General features: G+C 41.0%; 1 protein-coding gene across 5 annotated transcripts in view; it reads right to left on the minus strand.

Moving 5' to 3' along the window:
• Window positions 1-20,880, minus strand: part of LOC104334297 (kinesin-like protein KIF16B) — a 156,337-nt gene extending 135,457 nt beyond the window's left edge. For all 5 annotated transcript variants that reach the window (XM_075413515.1, XM_075413513.1, XM_075413514.1 and 2 more), the window contains exons 1-3: window positions 20,746-20,880; window positions 2,649-2,718; window positions 1,515-1,628 (exon numbers count right to left, since the gene is read on the minus strand). In XM_075413515.1, the coding sequence (XP_075269630.1) occupies window positions 1,515-1,628; window positions 2,649-2,718; window positions 20,746-20,792 (231 nt within the window). In that variant the 5' untranslated portion in view covers window positions 20,793-20,880. The remainder of the gene's footprint in view (window positions 1-1,514; window positions 1,629-2,648; window positions 2,719-20,745) is intronic.
• Between the last annotated feature and the right edge of the window lie 276 nt (window positions 20,881-21,156).

A 21,156-nucleotide genomic window follows, 5' to 3' on the forward strand; every position in this document is an offset into this window, starting at 1 on the left:
TATATGTATTTTCATGAAACTAAGTAATATTAAACTGAGACTCTAATAGATTTATATGAGCAAACTTAAGACAATCATTTGCCACGTCTGCAGAACCACAACCAAAAATCTCAAGCTTCGGTTAGAATTGGAGCAGAACAATACATGATCAAAGTTGCTTCAAACAAAATAAATAAATAATCATCTGCATACTCAACTTCAACAATTTGCTAAAGTTTTAGTAAAGCCATATGGCCTGAACCACCTGCTTAAAAACATCCACTAGAAACTAAGGTTCAAATTATTGCCCTCAAATACACTACCTCTTGAATTTGCAACAGTGCTAAAGTAATTACGGTGTTTCTACAGCAACGCCCAAATAAACATATAATTCTTGCTATTTCAGAGAATATAGCAAAAAATGTGTTACTTCAAAGAACATCACCAAAAAAAGCAATCCAGAAAGTTTAAGGACATACATGATCAAAAGTTTGGACTAAACACTAGCTAACTCAGTGAAATAAAGAAAAAAGCTTTCAGAAAAAAAAGAGGACCTACTGCTTACACAGATGGCTAAACAGAAATTTCAAGTATAAATTCCCTATCAAATAATTACAGTCATTATATATAATGGCAAAGCTTGTCCTTGTCATAAATACTTCAAATTGGCTTCAACTTACTGTTTCTTATTATTAGTTTTAATTCTGAGGCTTTTTAGAATTAGCCATATCAGTATCCCTGATTATGAGGGTTACAGAATAGATGAGGTACATACCAAAAAGATACTTCTCCAACTGGATTACAGGGTATTTGGCAAACCCTTGCATTATTTGAAGGGGAAAAACATACTCTCACTCTGAGCTTATGGCATCCCAAGTCCCACAAAACCAAAAGAGAAGACAGCAATCACAAAACACCTGAATTTTACTTAAGAAATTTATTTGGGAATGTGGAATAGCAAAAAGGTTCAATGTTCACATGAAATGTGAGGTCAGGGAGGGTCTGTCTGTGCATCTAAATAATGCCTGTAGCTCTGAGTCTGATTTCCTGTTCTGAGCATGCAGGAAGAAAGGCAGTTTTGTCCTTTCCTAAGCTGAATACTCCAGGGAGGGGAAGGAATAATCTTCTTCAATGTGTACCAAGACTTTTGGAGAGAAAACCCCCACTTCAACCACATAAGAAGAATGTTTCTGTGTAAGTGAATTAAAGATATATGCTTGCTTCTCAAAAGTGATTTTTTTTTCAAAAAAGCTTTTCAAAAAGAAATTTAGTGCTCAGAATAGTTTGCTAACTTGATCTTACAAGACAAATCAGATAAGAGAACTAGAAAGAAAGCATTTAGCCACCTGCATTAGAAAACACAGCACATAATATTAGATATTTAAAAAAAAAAAAAAAAATCACATTCTCAGGTACCTAGGGAATTTCTAAATTACACAAGAAGCACTTTCACTGGAAAGTGGTTTCAAAGAATGCTTTCAAGCCAAATAAAAGGGAAAGGAAAAAAATCAATTATTAACATCCAGAAATCCTACCATTTCTTGGCAAACAAAGTTGGGACTTTTACTGTCTGCTGAGAAATAGGAAAAATCATAGGTAAATGTCTTAGTTCTTTCTCGCCCTGTGTCTCCAGTACCACCCTCTGGTACCTATTAAAAAAAAAAAAAAAAAAAGACACACAGCTGGTACAATACATACTGATGAAGTAATTAAAAACATTTTACCATTTTACAACAAATAATCAGAATGCAAGATTAACATAAGGCTATTCACTTTTAGAAATTTATAACAACAGGTTGGCCTATTGTTCCAACAACAATGAAGAAAACAGCAACAGATATACCCTTCAGCAAGGATTGTCAGGTTACAAGACAGCACAGCAGCAATTATTTGGATTTTAGCTTATTGCTCCTAACACTGCACCACATTTTTGTCACAATACTTACACTCACTTAAATCAGTCCTGTATATGAAATTCAGATTATAATAAGGGATTATCCTACACATATAATTAATAGGAGGCAAAGAGACTTCTGCACTGCGAACAGCATTTCAATGTGGAGTCGTAAATAAAACGGTGTTACCTACCTGGTACCTAAGGCTATCATCAGGCTCAAGACATGACAGTTAGCACTATACTTCAGCAATACTCACCGCTATCTGAATCCATCTAAACAAACTACATACTGAAATTCCTTTTCATGTATTTTTCATTGGAAACCATCCTGCAAAAACCTATTTGCTGTGCAAGATTTCTCTTGCTGAGATAAATGTTAAAAAACATCATGAAAATACTATAGCAAGTGATGGGTACTTTGAGTTTCGCTCATTTTCATGGGAATGCCTGAACACTTCTACAGATGAAGCAAAGGTTTAATAGCTACCAGACATTTACCTCTCTTCTATTGTTGGCCTTCATCTTCCAGCTAAGTAATGACCAGAGAGATAAACCTTAGAAAAACCTATGAGATACAGTCTGTAGTGGCTTTCAGAAAACCACAGTGCAGCAAGTTAACACTTTAACCTGTTTCCCCTAAGGACTAATTCAACACTGTATTTTAAAAAACTAAGGGCTGTTCTCCACAGTGCAGTGAGCACCACTGTTTTGTCCAATCATATGCTGGAAGCTGTTCAGTTAGGACTTCCTCTTTTAAACTGTGTTTACTCACCTTTAAGTTTGTGATTGTCGTTTTGTTTTCCTCCATTGAAATAATAAACTTTGCATTAAGGTCTTTCTCCCTGAAAGAAAAATGAGACCAGAGTATACTAAATAAAACATATCATAATAATCCACAGTCATGTTTCCACTCACTAGGTTGCTTGCCAAGTCAATTATCAAGTGAATTAATTTTTATTTCATTTTTTAATTGTTGGGAACAATATTTGTTTATTGCTATGGGATATATTTGCAGTACTTGGGCTTGCCTCCAAATCCCTTCATCCAGAAACAGAGCAGCAGCTTGGGGAAACCTGCTTCAGAAGTTTGACTCTGCAAGTCAGCTAAGTGGTTTGTTCTTAATTTGAAGTACTCTGATTCAAAGCCCAGTAAAGTCAATTACATGGCTCTCAGGAACTGCAAAACAGAATGTTACAAGATAAGCCCCAGCCTCTTACCACCATCCTAGTAGCAGCAATTCCCATTTACCCATATAGCCTAGCTAACAGGGACTAAATATTTAAACCATAAAACCTCAGTATTTCAAAACTCTCTTACAAATGAGGTACACAACGTAATTTTTGAGCTGTGATGCATGGCAGTGCAGGATAGACTCTTGCTACCAAGGGAGTGTTACAAAGGTTTGTTCCTTCTCAGAGCACGATTCCAGGAAGAAAAAAAGTCCAGTTCTGCAGCAATGTTTTCATGCACCCACATCTATTTCACATCAGTTGTTTCTGACTGTTTTCAAAGCTATCATAAAAAATTGTTAGCTTAGTATCTAAAACCAGCATGTATCAATCTGCTTGCTAGAGATGGGATGTCATTGTAGTTAGTTGCAAGGATAATACAGGCTGCTCTTGAATGACAACCTTGACTGCAACATCTCCTGTGTTATTAAAAACACGCACATGAAAAGAGCAGCCAGAAGACGATGACTGCTATATACACCATACAAAACCTCGGTCTTCAAATGCTAACAGACACGCCTGTTCCAAAACCATCTGCTAAGTCACCTGAAAAACTGGTGTGCTCGACTGGTGTAAAGAAGGCTTTAAAGCAATGAAGTTCTGCATTATCATATTGCACGGTATCTCAGTAATTACTGCATATCCTCTTGCACCAACCAAAAATGAAAGAAAGAAACTTCTTCCTACTAACAGGAGACCCATGTTCAGATTTCAGTGCAACATTTTCTTCTCCATGGTGCACTGGATCACCCAGCTCTGTTCCTCAGCTGACCACGCAGCTATCCTCTATTCAGATTCAGTTTTCCAGCAGAATCATAGAACGTTAAGGTTGGAAAAAACCTCTAAGATCATCAGATTAAACTGTCAACTCAACAACACCACGCCTGCTAAACCATGTCACAAAGTGCCACATTTACACGTTTTTTGAACGCCAGGGATGGTGACTCAGCCAACTCTCTGGGCAGCCTATTCCAATGTCTGACCACTCATGCAGTAAAGAAATTTTTCAGACAGAAAAGTTTTTCAGAGTGCTCCCTCAGTAAGCTTGCAGATGACACCAAGTTGGGTGGGAGTGTCATTCTGCTCGAGGGTAGGAAGGCTCTGCAGAGGGATCTGGACAGGATGGATCGATGGGCCGAGGCCAGCTGTATGAGCTTCAACAAGGCCAAATGCCAGGTCCTGCACTTGGGTCACAACCACCCCATGCAATGCTACAGGCTTGGGGAGGAGCGGCTGGAAAGCTGCCTGGTGGAAAAGGACCCCTGGGTGTTGGTCAACAGCCGGCTGGACAGGAGCTAGCAGTGTTGCCCAGGTGGCCAGGAAGGCCAACAGCATCCTGGCTTGTATCAGGAATAGTGTGGCCAGCAGGAGCAGGGAGGTGATTGCGCCCCTGTCCTTGGCACTGGTGAGGCCACACCTCAAGTACTGTGTTCAGTTTTGGGCTCCTCACTACAAGAAAGACATTGAGTTGCTGGAGCGTCTCCAGAGAAGAGCAACGATGCTGGTGAGGGGTCTAGAGAACAAGTCCTATGAGGAATGGCTGAGGGAGCTAGGGCTGTTTAGTCTGGAGAAGAGGAGGCTGAGGGCGGACCTTACTGCTCTCTACAACTACCTGAAAGGTGGTTGTAGTGAGGCAGGTGTCGGTCTCTTCTCCCAACTAACTTGCGATAGGACAAGAGGCAATGGCCTCAAGTTGTGTCAGGGGTTGTTGGGCGGATGAGTGGACTTGATGATCTTAGAGGTCTTTTCCAACCTATGATTCTATGATTCTCCTGGATTATGGGAGGTTTATTCTGCTCTCTTTCGCTATCTTCCAACACTGGGGGCTGACTACCCTGGGAATAACCTATCTCACTACTAAAGATTGAGGCAAAGAAGGCATTAAGTACCTCAGCCTTTTCCTCATCCTTGGTGGCAATACTGCCCCCCACATCCAGTAATGAATGGAGAGTCTCCTTTGCCCTCTTTTTGTTGTTCATGTATTTGTAAAAACATATTTTGTCCCTTACAACAGTGGCCAACCTGAGTTCTACTTGGGCTTTTGCCTTTCTAATTTCCTCTCTGCACGACCTAACGAGACCCCTGTACTCCTCTTGAGTTGCCAAATTCTAAACTTTGAAATTCTAAAGAAAAGCAAAACCCATTTTTAAAACTGCATTAATAAATAAAGACTAGACAAATAAAAGTGCTTATTTAAATATCAACACATTAAGTTATTTTCCAAGCTAATAAAATATATAATTGAAATAATTACAGCATTAATTATACAACTGAATTAGATGTGCCATAGAAAAACGTTAGAGGCATGCCCTAAGAGATGCCTCTTAGTCATTTCCATGTCATGCGTAGTAGCTTTTACTCGGTCTACACTTCAGAGGCTGAAATACTAAAATACAGCTATGGGTAACAAACAGGGAAACGTAGAAAAAGTTTCCAGTGGTATTTTTTAGTAGGAAATAGATTTTTGACATCACAGTAATGCAGCCTGGATGGCTACCATTTATCCTGCTTCCTCAACAGTCTCTACCTGTCTGTAACTATTTGCTCAGCGAAGGTGTAATAAGTAGTGTGGCCCAATTAAATGGCCTATCTTACTATGAAAATTTGTTTCAAATAGAATTTCTAGCCTGTCTCCTCTAGGAAGTCTGGAAGGACTCTAGGCAGAAGTTTGTGCCACAATTATTGCTTTTTTTGTCTGGATTTCTTCATGCTTGAGGCATATGAGGGTAAATAACAAAATATGTTGGTGCTTTCTTTCTCAGACCTAGCCAGATCTCCATGTTACAAAACCTAAAATTACTCAATAATGGAAAACTGATACAAAATGTTCAAAGTCTAACACGCATATATGAACTACACAAAAATCTGAAAAGCCTACAGTCATTAATTTTTGTGATAGCACTGATAATAGTAGTACTAAACATTATTAAAGAATGCAGATTTCAAAGTAAAAAAAGGCCTTGTAAAGCACTAGTTAATAAAAAAACCTCATAAATAGAATTTTGCATTTTTGTAGGGAAAGGGACAGGACAATTGGAAACAGGAATACTATGATCAGAATCAATAAGCCAACCCAAGAGCAGTGAAAAGAATTAACTGGAATCAAATGCTAAAGCTTCATTTTGATATGAGTCAGCCAAGTATAATTTATTGTACACATAAAGCGTTTGAGAAGATCCCATAACAACAACTACTTGCATGACACCAGTTACTTCCAGGCACTCATTTAATGCAGTTCAGCAGGGGCTTAGTCCCTTTCTAAAAGTTTTGATTGCAAGTTCCACCTTAATAAAAGGTTCAGGCTGTAAATGGCTGCATTGCGTACCCTTCCGAGAACCTTTCGGGCTAGGAGAACCCTACTGCAACCAGCTGCTCCTCCAGCATCCATAGGAACCATCAGCCCTACCTAAGCACAGAGACAAGTCCCAGCCACTACCCAAAGACGCTGCCCCTGCAAACTCCATCCCCTTCACTGCAAAGCAACATAAAGGGGCTAGCTGCCAAAACTAGTTCACAATTAATGCTTTAATGATTTAAGAAAGCTGGCTTCCCTCCAAGCCCAATCTGCTCACACAGTAGCTTTTAGCTGCTGTTTCACACACCACATGGAGTTCCAGCATCACCAGGGAAAGAAACTTACAACCCATGATCCCGTGGCCCCTAACCAAACCACAAAGCAAGCAAGCAAGTTTCTTGGCACAGACACCAGGAAATACATCAGCCTAGTGCTGTTATTAACCCTCTGCTATTGCTAAATTCAGCTAGTCATCTAGCAATTAATGGCAAGGACAACAGGTGAAAGAAAAAAAAAAAGGAAAATAATCAGAATTGTCACTTTATTTTAAATGTAAACAATAGCAATATTAGTACTGAGATACACTTAAAAACTAGTACACTTGCCTTGTAATGGGATAACTTGATAAAAGGCTTACTTGGGAAAAGTTTTACTAATTTCTCTTCATCACAAGGGGCACATGGATTATGAAGACTCGCCCCAAAGTGAAGATTATTCAGCAGCCATATTAAAACACAGCAGCTTCACGGAAGAAGCTCCAACGTAAATATCTCTATGCCAAGCTTCCTTCTTTCCTTCCCTTATACCCTGTTGCTTATTTTCAGGGCAAAGACCAGAGCAGTTTTTGCACCTCCATGGGCGTCTAGTCAAAATCATACTACAGGCAGCCAAATGTTAGCAGTATCTACAGATTTCACGGCAACTTTCAGTGACCCCTGTTCATTATCTCACTTCCTGTGTCCTCCACAAGACTTTCTGAAGAACCTCCCATAGAGAGCAGGCAGAACAGCATGGAAGAGCACTGTTACCTCAAATATAAATCAACGAGGGAAGCTTTAGAAAAATTCCTATTACAGACTTGCAAAATGTGTTTGGTCTTTTTCCAAGTTCATCTTTAAGTTCCTTCCTTTAAGGTCCTTCAATGGAAAGTTCAGTTATTTAAACAGTGGCTTTTACTAATCCATTCTGTATTATTCATACGCTACAGCATTTATTATAGGTTAATGCATTAGAAAACCATGATATTATGCTTTCCATTAAATTGATACTATGGGAATCAGTTGTGATTACCATAATACCTGTCAGACATGACTCTGAGAAGAGAACAGAAAGAACAAGACTCTTTTCATCTGGAGGTTAGGAAGGGAAAACCAAAAAGGACAGGACAGAGAGCACAATTAGTTTTCCCAATTAGTGTTTCAAAAGACTACTTCAGCAAACCTCCAAAGCGGCATAGACAAGGACACAGGCACTACCTGAACTGCCTGTGGAGCACCTCTGTTTCAAACTAGAAAGAGGGTCTCTAAAATATACTCTTGGAAATTCACTTAACTGGAGACATCTAATGGAACATCTATTGGAAATGGATTATGCTGAATAGCAGATGGGTGATTTCATTTTTCAACTACGCAAAAACATAGTCTGAGTACTGACAAAAGCAACTCAACCATGCTCAACAGCTTTGCTCTTCAGCAAAGTGCCTGTCACTTCTTACGTTCACTTTTTAGGCACAACATCACAGGTTGCTTGTTTTATCACTCTGCTTGTTCACTACCCAGGTGTATTTCTGGGATCACAGAGTGAAAACATGAGGGTTGCTGGATGACGAGGAGAATTCAAGGTAGTTTTAACTGAAAAAAAAAAGCACAAAGTGTGTCACAGAAAGAACCTGGCTTTTTCTTGTAGCTTGGTAACATGCCAACTGTACATTTGCCCTGATGTCACATTGAATTACACAGACCAAGAGCGCTCTCCTTTGTTCGAGTAACTCTTAAAAGGGGAACATGCAATTCAATGTATGTTTTAAAAAGTCAAACAAAAACCCACCTACACAAGAAATTCTTTGCTATTTTCTGTAACTACAGGAAAAGGAAAATTGGTGCAATTTGAAATACCACACAATTTCTCTTTCCTATCCATGGGTTTTTGTTTGGGTTTGTGTTTTTCTTTTTTTAACTTTTTCAATACTCATCGAATCATCTTGTAGAAAATATGTTTTTTTAAAATGTGATTCCTTACCTAGGTGCAGTTAAAAACATAAATCTCATGGTCTGTATATAAAACATCTTCATCACCCTTTGGGTTAAAGTAATTTTTTCCATAAACACCAGTAACAAGTAGTTTCAATCTATTGTTGGCTGAGACTTAGAGAACAAGTCAAGCAATCTGATTTAATCACAAAATTCTGGGAATCCACTGTGGCTTGAGTGACTGGTACTACATGATTACACTGTATAAAAATCACAGTTGTCTCCATAGCAGGCCAATAACCCAGCATATCCTGAGCTCAAAGTGACCTCATGCTGTTGACTGATACGGCTACAAGCCCATAATTAAATGACTGATGCCATGTTTACATTAATATAGTCTAAAAGTTAACAACTACAGTAGTATAGCAAGCAGCACAACTGCCATCGTATGCCCTTCAGACTCAATTTGAGAGGAGGTTCCTAGGTGGATCCTGATAGCTGGTAAGGGCTGCAGCCTCCCCCTCATTTAGGAGAGCTCTGCAGACCCTTTTACAGCTGCCCATTTTCTCTGAACAACACATCTTCATCATCTTTGAGACCTCTACCAAGCTGTAAAATCTGGCTGACATTGGCAAACAGATTCAAAAGCTGCTAGATGAGACCAGACTGGCTGACAGACAAGCTGTGCCATCTCTCAAGTTTCACCTCAAAAAGCCAGGCAAGAAAACAGCAGAAAAAATTCCCAGTGACTGAAGTTAAAAGAAACAGCTTCCTATAGATCTGACTGCGATTATGTCTCAGTAAGAGAAAGTAACTGTGCACCTACTTAGTACTTTAAAAGACAGTTTTGTCATAAAGCACATTTTGTGTGGGCATAAGATTTTCTGTGATCAATGTAATCTTAACAATTAACTAGTGCAGACTTACAACGATATCCACGTTCCCTTTTGTGATACTGGTTTTATAAGCAGCATTCGCAAAATTTGCGAATGGTTAAATGAGAGGGTTCTGCTCCAAATGCAGGGTCCTGCACCTGGGGAGGAACAACCCCATGCACCAGTACAGGCTTGGGGTGGACCTGCTGGAGAGCAGCTCTGTGGAGAGGGACCTGGGTGTCCTGGTGGACGACAGGTTAACCATGAGCCAGCAGCGTGCCCTGGCTGCCAAAAAGGCCAATGGGATCCTGGGGTGCATTAAGAAGAGTGTGGCCAGCAGGTCGAGGGAGGTTCTCCTTCCCCCCACTCTGCCCTGGTGAGGTCCCATCTGGAGTACTGCATCCAGTTCTGGGCTCCCCAGTTCAAGAAAGATGAGGAGCTACTGGAGAGAGTCCAGTGGAGGGCTACGAGGATGATGAGGGGACTGGAGCATCTCTCCTACGAGGAGAGGCTGAGGGAGCTGGGCTTGTTTAGCCTGAGGAAGAGAAGGCTGAGAGGGGACCTAATATATGCTTATAAATATCTCAAGGGCGGGTGTCAGGAGGATGGGGTCAAGCTCTTTTCAGTGGTGCCCAGTGACAGGACAAGGGGCAATGGGCACAAACTGAAGCATAGGAAGTTCCATCTGAACGTGAGGAAGAATTTCTTCCCTCTGAGGGTGATGGAGCACTGGAACAGGCTGCCCAGGGAGGTTGTGGAGTCTCCTTCTCTGGAGATATTCAAGACCTGCCCGGACAAGGTCCTCTACAGCCTACTGTAGGTGACCCTGCTTCGGCAGGAGGGTTGGACTAGATGACCCACACAGGTCCCTTCCAACCCCTACCATTCTGTGATACTCCTAGAACTTTCTTCACAGTGCAGCTGAATCCAGAATAATAAACCCAGTTTCACAGAATGCAGAACCAGGGGAAATCTTGTACATCTCATGAAACAGAAATATTCCCTAAGTTTATCTACCAGTACACACACATCAGTTCTTGTATGATGGACAACCTAGACTAAATGCTTTTAGCCGTAAGAATAAATTTTACCAACAATACTGAAAGGCAGTAGCTTAATCTAAAGCAGTAAGGCTCTCCCAGAAAATGTGTTCCAGGTGTCCTTGTGTTGCTTTCTGTCAAATGATATCTAGCTTTTTTGGGGAAACTATGCACGTTTATGGTAACGTCTACAGACTGGCAACTACGTTAAATCAAGTACCTGACCTGCTTTTTAGATTTGTGGTTTTAATGGCATTATAGGCAGACTTCACCTCCCCAAAACTCCGATCAGGCCTAGCAGCTAGCCATATATGCAAATTTTTAAACCATCAGCAACAGCTAGCATTCAAAAAAAGAAAAAACTAACTGTATCCACGTATGCCATGGTCAACAATCACATTTCTCCTTTGCCTGCATAGATGGAGTGTCAAACCAGGCTCAGTAATGGTGTTACCAGTAGGAACTAGTCCTGCATACCTAGGTTATAAGATATCCACGCGCGAAAACCTTCTTACACGTTTCTGATGTCAGCCTTTAAGAAAACATAGCAAATGCCCATCTTTGGACAAAGCAACGTAAAATATAACCTCAGACACAACCAAGTTGATCTGAATGACATTCAGGAATTTTCTTGTAACTATGATGACACTACGAAGTTTCTCTAGGACTCTTGGATTTTAGTCTGCACGATATTTTGCTTTCAATATTTTGTTTCTCCTGATCTGTTCTTTTACTCTTGCTATCTTAAGTCATAAAGACTGTATTGACTTAAACTCTTGTATACAGCAAAACGCAATTCAAAGAAATCACATTGTTTCCCTGCAGTGCCCTTGTTTTTTGGGGCAGGAGGTCCTCAAATTAGAAATTCAGAAAATTCAAAAAAAAAATTGTGCCTGACCTCACAGATCTACTAGCCTCTTCATGTAATCCATAAGGCTGTTCTTCTGTCGTTCTTTTCCTCTTCTGAGACACATACAAGCAACATGGACTGAACAACAAATTACTTCAGTCATCTACATACAAATATCTTTCACTTGTGAAAGCATACAAAAAGCCAATGGGTGTACTCCGGGTTTCTGTATCTCGCTATTGCTTTGTATTCACAAGATAAACTCTTTGGAGAAGAGTCTTCATAAAGCCAATAATTGAAGTGTCTGAGTCTTCAACAACTAGAACTTCAGCATGCCAGCAATTAAGATGCCAAGTGCCACATACACCCTCTCTCTGCCAGATAACTATGAAAATCCCTCTCTCAGTAAATAACCCTGGCTTTGTATTTATAGCTACTGCAAAATAGAGGACTTTGCTCTTCAATTCAGTCAGCTGTTCTTACCAACAATACCTGCCTTTCAGATACTCAGACTTCTGAAAGCCTTCAGGTCCAAGAGCTCAGCTATGTTAAAACTGCTGAGTGCTAATCCCATTTATTTCAAAACTGGTCCTAATTTCAAATCAATAAAGCCTGAGAAACCAACGGACTCACCTTTCTCTCACATCGTTTCATCCGAAAAGCTGCAATACAGAGACTCATTAACTTGTTCTCTGCTGGTCTCGGGGAACTATCAACAAAAAGCAGTTTAGATGTATTTTACTGTTCATCAATTTAGGGCTATTACATGTGTAGGTAACCTGCTAATGTGTTCAATAATGCTGAAATACATGAATTAGGAAACACTATTCTAAAAGTAGATTTTTAAATTCAAAATGCTTAAGATTGTACAGTTTGGGGGATTAGAAATTGTACATGAGGTCAGTTTAATTAGGTTGCCCCACACATGCTCACGCTGCTGCTGTGCTCTGGCCCTGCTGGCACTGGAAGGTCTTTGTTCGTCGGTGCTAGAGAGGGGGACAGAGGAAACAAGGTAGTGACAAATCCCACAGGCTTGAGAAACTTTTGAAGCATTTGCATTAAAGCACTAAAAAGGGCAGAAAAATAAGCACATGTAAACAGAGGCTAAATGTGGGTTTCCCAATCTTTGATGGTTTACACAAGATTAACTGTGCCATTAACTTTTCCGTTAATGAGAACCCAGTATTTTGCTGAAACTCCTCAGAGCTCGTTTTGCAGCAGTCAAATCTGCTCCAGTTTTGCTGCTCACCGACACAAAGATAAAGTTCTACACTTGGGACTCTCCCTCCCTGCTACATCTTGCTTGATACATGAAAATGGCAAGATCCTGTTTTAAAGACTGCATATACCATTTATTCCCTCTTCTATGTATAAAGCTGCAAACACCACTGCAGAGGAAGCTGGTGGTACAACAGCAAGCACAGGAGCTACTTAGAAGTCACCCAGATCTAGTCTCACCTTCCCATTCAAGCACAAATGTTTCCTGTCATGACCTTTTTCAAAGGAATTAGCTCTTCCCAACTGCCTGGGCTTTCATTCCCCTCGGCAGACTCTTCCACAACCTGCACCATCTCATTAGCAGTAATTCCTTAGATGCTGTTCAAGCTGACCCATTATTAGCTTCATTCCATTACTACCAAGATATTACGAAGGAGCCATAACTAAATATTTAATTCCCCTTTTTAACAGTTAAGCCCTGCAAATATCTCTAGATTTGCATATCCTAATCTATTCTGGTAGTCATGACACACAGAGTAGACATGTAGCTCAGTATTTTTTTAATTGATGATTCCCACCATTTTCATTTATCTTTTCCAACATAATTCATATAATGAAGTTCCAGAAACAGGACCTTATGAGATATTGACCCAGGGGCTTGCTGGGGCAAGCACCAGTCACGGCTTCAGTGTTTGGCTCTGCAATATATTTGCAAACAAGAAGCGTACAGTGATTGTAGCACACTCCTAAGTTCAAATTCATCACTTCCAAGAGGAAAAACTTCAAAGATTAACCACAGTGGAAAAGGGCATAGAAATCAGAAGAAAACAAGCCACTGCTGTTCAAAGACTGCATACTTCAGCACAGGTGAGAAACTCTAGAGAAACAAACCACCAGAGAGTGTTGGCATTCTCTACTGCTCACACCCCTAAGCCTCAGCTTGTTTCAGCACCGCTGACATTTGCTATTGTGGCAAAGCCTAAGGAGAGTCCAGCAAGTTTTTCTAGAATATCCTGACCTGTGGCATCCAAATTCCTAGCCAACTATCATCCTTGGCGTTGGCTTCTCTATTTGGCTTTAAACTCAAATTTTAGCAAAGTCCATGCTCTCATTTAGACCCCACCCCTTAACACAGACATCCAATACTGCGTTTTACCACCCCTTCGGAAAACACAGCCACACCATTCAAGATTTAAACTCTTCAGGAGAGCAACTATTCTGCTTTACATTTGCAAAGTTCTCTTTATAATACTGAGTAAAATAACTTTGGCATGTCTTCCCCCACCTCATGGCTGCTGCTTCTTCCATTCCTACATAACCATGTCTGAACGCTTTATCTACTATTTACTACCCTTATGCAAAAAAAAAAAAAATTAAGACTTGAAAAATCAACCATCTCCCATGCTACTATCCTACTTATAAGACTTCTGTCACCTCTTTCTTATTCTTGCCACTGACAATCAAGACTTTTCTGTAAGCCCACTACGCTCTTCTCTATTTTTTTTTCCAGTTCTTATAAGTTTGAGTCACCACTCTGCTGTAAGCAAGCTGTCATTTCTACTTCATTTGTTTCAACAGCAAGTTCTCCAGCCTTTCCTCAATTTTCAAGCAAACTGCTTGCAGTTTGTAACACAACTTACAACATCCCTTTCCCAAATATATGATCCATGTAGATACCATTCAAAGAAGCCTCACTATACATAGCACCTATGTTTCCTAGCAAACACTGGTAGGTTAGTTGCACCTTCATTCCAGAACTACAGATGGTAATAACAGCCATAAACTACCATCACTGAGACTTTTACCATCTTTAAGGGCATTTTCACAAAATTAAAAATGTTAATGTCTCAATTTATTGTTGGTGCTCAAAGAACACACGTTCTCGCCACACTTACCAGGCAGGGCCCTCCCTAGCACTGATCAGATACCATCAAAACCAGGGACCAACAGCCCCTTCAGTGCAGGCACACCTGTGTGTCCTACCCACCCCTCCCTTTTCCTCTCTCTCAAAGTCCTACACCTTAAACACACAGCCATACAACGATTTCTCAGTTTCACCTATTGGGAAATACAGATCAGATTCTATACTTCTTTCTCACAGTTGAACAAATACTAGATTTTTGTGCTCTCTCATGTCTGGCAGCCCCACTATGCAGAGCTGCCAAGGCCAAATGAATGAAGTAACCCACTGGTCTTAACACTACTCGAGAGCCTGGCCATACTCACTGGGCATTGTCAAGCCATTGGCAACCATAACCCATCTGTTAAGCACAGCTTCACTCAGGTCAGGTAAAAGGTAGTGATTATTAAGGAAAGATGACGTGTACGTTGGCATGCTGATGCTCGCTCCTTTGGCCCTCTCTGTAGTAGAGGACCTGTCCTGAGAAGGTGTGCATAACTGCATTGTAAAATAAAACTCTTCCTACTGGTTCACTCCTTTTCAAGAGGTGTGAGATAATAAATAGAAAATAAAGCCATTTCTTAATGTACCTTACAAAAATAAAATCACTGAATTTCAGACTTCCAAGTTCTCTCAGTATCAACTTTACATGATCCAACGGCTCAAATCAGAGCCTACACCTTTATGCACTGGTTCAAAGCTGACAACAGAAGCAGCACGCCGATAAAGGTCCTTTATACATATATATATGCATAGCTTACTTCCAGGGAGAGAGTTTACCTACTCTGAACACTTTGCCAAAGGGAAAAATTTGCTGGAGGTCATTAAACGGGTTCAAGGTTTTGGACACAAAATATGGCAAGCTTAAAGATTCACATTCAGAACAGTTACTTTATCTTGCCAACTCAGCATCAAAGTAGATTTTCATTGGATTTAGACTCACCCACAGATAGAAGCAAGCGGGAGGTGCACGGACGCCAGGCACTCCAGAGCCTCACCTATCCTGACAGATCTTTCAATTCCTTTTTCTAATAGAGAAACCATACATGATTTGTATGGTTTCAAATCACAAGCGCAAGTATTAAAATGGAAGTTCAAAGAGTTAACATAAGAAATAGCAAACTCGGATTGCCGATACATGACTTATCCTCATCAGTACTGTAGTTTAGAAAGTGACAGTAACACAACACCTGGCCATATTTAAGCTTCGAGTTATGTTTCTGCTATCACTCTGGAGCCTCTTCAGAACAATGACCAACAATCAGAGCTCAGAAGCAGATGTAGTAAAAATTTCACCATGCATTTCAGAGACAAATAGAGTATTTAACTATGCGTGTGCTTGCTTGTAATCACTCCATCTTTTCTCACTCTGATTGTGTTACACTGATGTTATACACATTTTGTCAAAACATTATCATGAAATTGAAAAACACTATCATGAAAATTAAAATTATACTCTGTAACCTTTATTTTAGACACGGTAATTCATCACAAGGCATCAATTCATTCCCCGCTTCCCTGCATTGGAAATTCTGTAATATATTCTCCATATATTTCTTTTGCTTCTCTTCTCAATCCTAAAAAGCATGGATAGATAATTATAACTTTCATGCTTCCAGTAAGCTCCTACCTAAATCACTTCTAAACACTCAGAATCGAAATTAAGATTTCAGCTGGCTCTTCGCTGTTTACTTGTTTGTCTCTTTTTGCTAGTACAAAAACACTCTAGTCACATGTTCCATATAAAATAAGTAGTTTCATTTTACATCTCTGCCCTTTGCATTGCTATACAAATTTGAGCTGTTGAAAACTCTGTTATTGCTACTAAGGCTTGGATTGTACAAGCAGTTATTTTTAAAGATAACATAACGTTGGTCCTAAACTTGCCCAAGGTCCTCTGACTCCAGTTCTGCACACAGAGGAGTTACTTAGACTTAGAAGTGTAACTGAGAGGTATGATAATGTAAAATCAAGAGGGCCAGCCTTATGTCTAATGAATAATCATGTAGAATGTATTTGTGGATTAAAGTATGGACACTGGCTTGGCTTTTAATCTAAACAAATCCCAGAGTCACACAAAAGCCTTCTCTGAGCAGTAAGACATATTTTCTCTGTCTCCCCACTACCAAACACAAAAGCTGTTAATCCCCACGCGGTAATTGTGAACGACCATACAATCACATAAAGCACTACAGCCAGTGACGTGCATTTCTGCCATCCCCATCAGTCACTTCTGTTTGAACAGCCAATCTAAGGAGTGTGTGCATGCAGGGTTAAAAATTTATCATTTAAGAACTAAACCAAACTGGAATTTCTACTAGATTATATTGGAAATAAAAACAGAGCTGTGGGAAAACCTATATAGCTTATTCAAATAAACATTTAAAAGCACCGAGAGCACTGGACAAGCACAGGGAACTGCAATGTAAACCCACATTCTGCTGTCAGCTGTATCTTCTGCGGGTAAGGACAGAATATGACCCTCGTTTAATTTTTTCAACCAGTTCAATACAATAATTAGCTTACGCAAATGCAAGCAACAGATGAAAAAGGTTAAAAATCAGAAAAAAGCTTGTTTTCCTTTATTACTTCATAAATTAAAAGCCAAACAGAGCTCTCCGGTGTCAGAAATTGAGTGGCATAAGAATTGGTGATAGTATCTGAAAGAATCAAGTTGATATTTCCTTTATTAAATATCAAAACATTTTTTTCTTATTTAGCATACTTTATATGGTTTTATTTATCTGACAAAAAAAAAAGTATAAAAGTGGTTTTCCTGAACACTAACTGAATTCTAGTTTTCATGCAGACAAAACATGACGTAAAATGGAAGTAAGAAAAGATTACCCCCTCATTCTTCTTAAAAGACTCTGAACAGACAAACATAAAGCGATGTATTTATTTGAACTGTGCAGATGCAGTGCATAATACAAAAGAGAGAGCCAGAATTAGGTTAGGCTTAACAGGATCCCAAATATCTCACACTATGCAGAAGACAGTGACTAGTAACCAGTAACCCAAAAAGTCATCTGTTTAGTAAATAAACAGAAAAGCCGACAAGCTTCTCTATAACCCAATTATTTTGCCCAGGAAACGGCCATTCTGATGAACAATGGGAACTTGATGAGAAACTGCATTTTGTGGGACCTGACAGGGGATTCTCCAGTCAAGTCCTCCAAATTATAAGACAATAAATTAATGCTTCTAGTTACTGTTTTGGAAAATTAACCTTAGAAATAACGGTGACCAAAACCACTAACTTGCCAGAGCAATATACATCTACCACCCAACCTCATCTCCCTGCAGATTTCTATTTGATGAGAAAACCTAGTCTTCTGCCAGCTGGCAGGCTGTTAGCAACTTTATAGAAACATTAAAATATAAGTACAGACTGAAAGGCTATCATTGCAATTCAGTATTGAATGAGGGAAATCAAAGGACAGATGAAGACTCATCAGGTAACTGAACTTTCTAAGCTCATGCTCACAACTGTTTTCAAACTAGTAACTGTAAAGCCATTAGAGGTAATTTCTATTATGTTATCCAGAGATATAGTTAAAAACATCTAAAGTAACCTCTCTGTAACACAATTTGGGATGTTAACTGCTTTAAGAAGAATGGTGTCAAGGACTTTGACAGCAACACTGAAATGAACAAATTTCTTCCAGGTCAAGTCAGAGAACAAGAAAACTTAAAAAAAAAAAGTCACATCAGAAGAGGCAAAAAAAAAAAGAAAGACACTAATGTTTGTCACCTATGCAATGGAACAGCAAGTAATCCTTAGGCAATAACCCCCTCCCTGTCACATGATTCATTCCAAGATCCACGTTCATGACTTATTACACGATTAGCAGTGCTATGACACCACACAGTGCAACTGCTCCTTAATGCAGGAGTCTTACCAACAACCATTCATTAACTCTGCCTTCTCTAGTTAAAAATGACTCATGCCATAAGCTGCATTATATGATTAAGCTTTGAACAAACCAAAGCAAAAATCCAGAGAGACGCACAGAATTAAGTTTAACTCTATACAGTATTATGTTACAGATTTTGAAAGTAAGTGCCACAGAATGAATACCCAATTGGAAAGTTCCTTTGAACAGGCAGAAAGGCCCCTGCTTTGTAAAACACTGCACGACCCATAAAGGGGAAGGGATGACAGCCAAGAGAAGACACATACAGGGAAAACCAATATAAGCAAAATATGATTACTGCTGCCGGCTTATGGGTCACAATATCATCACTATTGCAACAGGAAAAGCTATGGGATCCTCTGAGGTTTAGGATCTCAGTTTTAGAACATATATAGCACATGAACCCAGCACTGACTGAAGGACCGGAGCACCACCGACGTCAGCACTGTTCCTGGGCTGCAGTACTGGGTGCCACGGCGAACACTAACGCTGCCTATGGAAAAATCAAGACTTAGAAGCAACATCCCATGACACTGAATCTGGAGCTTCCTGATAATGTTTTATAAACATCAAGCACCATCCCAGAAACAGCAAGGTTTTAACAGCTTGAACTGGAAAGCTCCTCACAGTTCGTGTCTTTCCATAGTCAGACACTTAGTAGTTTTCAGAATAAGTTTATTCACAGCCTATTCGTTGCCACTCAGAACACAGTGTCAAAGATGATATTCATCACACCTTGCCTCTGCCTGTCCTGCTCTTAGGGTCTTTCTTTTCTATCATACCACAATCTTCATCATCTTCTTTCACACCATCATCTTCATCATGCTCTGATATAGCCACATCCAAGTTATTCTCCTATGCATATCCTAGACACGAGGTCCAGAGTCATTGCCTGTAATACTCTTTTGCCACAATACTGGCAAACTTCTACTCACACTTTATCAGTTGGTGTTTGCACTGTCTAGCACAATTACCAGCCCTTTTTCCCTTCTGCCATATGCTTTGCATTTCCCTCTCTCTTCTGTCTCTTAGCAGATCATGGTTCTAGTCTGCAAACAAAATTTCTCCATGCTACCAAAAAACTACAAATAACAAGTTTTATCAACACTTTAAAGATCTATGCTACCTGTTGTCAGAGATTATGGAAGGAAGTGTATATATAGAATACTTTTAAAAATTTGTAAGAACCATATGTTAAACTCAGGGGAAAGGGAGGGGAAGCAGGAGAATCTAACAAGATTATTTATCAACCCTGACTTCTAAACACTCAGCTCCACCAAACTACCTAAACTTCTTGAAACCAATCTGCAATATTTTCCCCTTCCAACCTTTGTCAACGTTATTTTCATAAGGTTTGTTTTTACCCCACTGAAAATGGCAAGATAGAATGACTTTCAGAATTTGGCAGATTATTTTTTTTAAATACCTGAATCAGATCGTGAAAGGAAGGTTGGGAGCCTGACTGGCTGCCTATGCTTTTAAAACACTTTTCTTTTTAACCAACTACATTGTTCCAGAATAAGGAAATCAGTAAGAGCACTGCCAGTAGAATCTGATCATTTTCTACATGTGGTTCTTTAACTGTATCATTAAAAATTAGCTCTATCATGCATATAATGCACTTCTTTCACCAAAGAAAACAGTGTTTATTTCTTTGATACATCTGAGGAAGTGGGTGATAAACTCTTGTCAATACAGTAAACAGGGCAGACTGCCTCTTCTCTACTTCGATCTTAAGCAGCCAACTAGTAACTTTTACCATAGGAGCTGCTCCACAAAGGCTGGTGTTACAAATAAACTAGATAACGACCTCTCCCTTTTCAAGGAGGTAGCAGGGCTTGCAGTTTCTAGATGAAGTAACTTTCACGTTTTAAAAGCCTGGATGTAAACCCCTCGCAGGCCCTTGCCTCTCAGTGGTTTCCTATCTTCACCAGAGTAAACTTCTCCTCACCATAACACGATTAGACAAACCCACGCTTAAGACCACGACATACCGAACTTTCTCCACCGTAGGCCCCGCGCCTCCCAGCACAACGGGGGAGCACCTTCCCAGCCCGCCGGGGAGCCCAGGCCAGGCGCGGCGCGGCGCACCCAGCAGCTCCTCCTGCCGCGCAGAGCCGCTCAGCCGAGCACCGAGAAAGCCCTGACCTCCGCGACCGAGCCACCCCCCAGCCTCTCCCGCGGCAATGGCTGTTACTGCCTCCGCAGGTGGGACGCGGAGCTTCGTGCACCCCCTGCGTGGGCTCCGCGACTGGCGGCGGCTCTGGAGCTGCACCCTTGCACCCAGGGCTGCGCAGACCCTCAGGAGCGTGGCGCGGGAAAGGCCGGGGCGGCCCTGCCAACGGGCCGTACTCACCTGCGGTTCATGGGCCGCAGTCGCACGGCCACCTTCACCGAAGCCATAGCTTATCCCCACCGAGCCGCTCCGGCCTGCACCTGATCCAGCCGCGGGCCCGCCCCGGCCTCGCCTCGCCTCGCCTCGCCCCGCCCGGGCCGGGCCGGGCCGGCCTGGCCCTCGCCGCCGGCCCGCCTCCCGCTCGCCCGTCCGCTCGCCCGCCGGGGCCAGAGGAGGCCGCCCCCCGGCCTAGGCCATGTCGCTATGGCAACCCCCGCCCGCCCCCACGTAGCGGCCTTCCCCAGCGGCCGGCTATGGGGGCAGCGCAGGGACAAACAATGTTGCAAAGCGTTGCTCCTCCCGGCCGCGGCGGTGCGGGGGAGGAGGAAGAAGAAGAAGAAGAAGGAGAAGAAGAAGAAGAAGAGGAGGAGG

This window comes from Opisthocomus hoazin, chromosome 2, assembly GCF_030867145.1.
Source record: "Opisthocomus hoazin isolate bOpiHoa1 chromosome 2, bOpiHoa1.hap1, whole genome shotgun sequence".
In the NCBI taxonomy this organism is placed as follows: Eukaryota; Metazoa; Chordata; class Aves; order Opisthocomiformes; family Opisthocomidae; genus Opisthocomus; species Opisthocomus hoazin.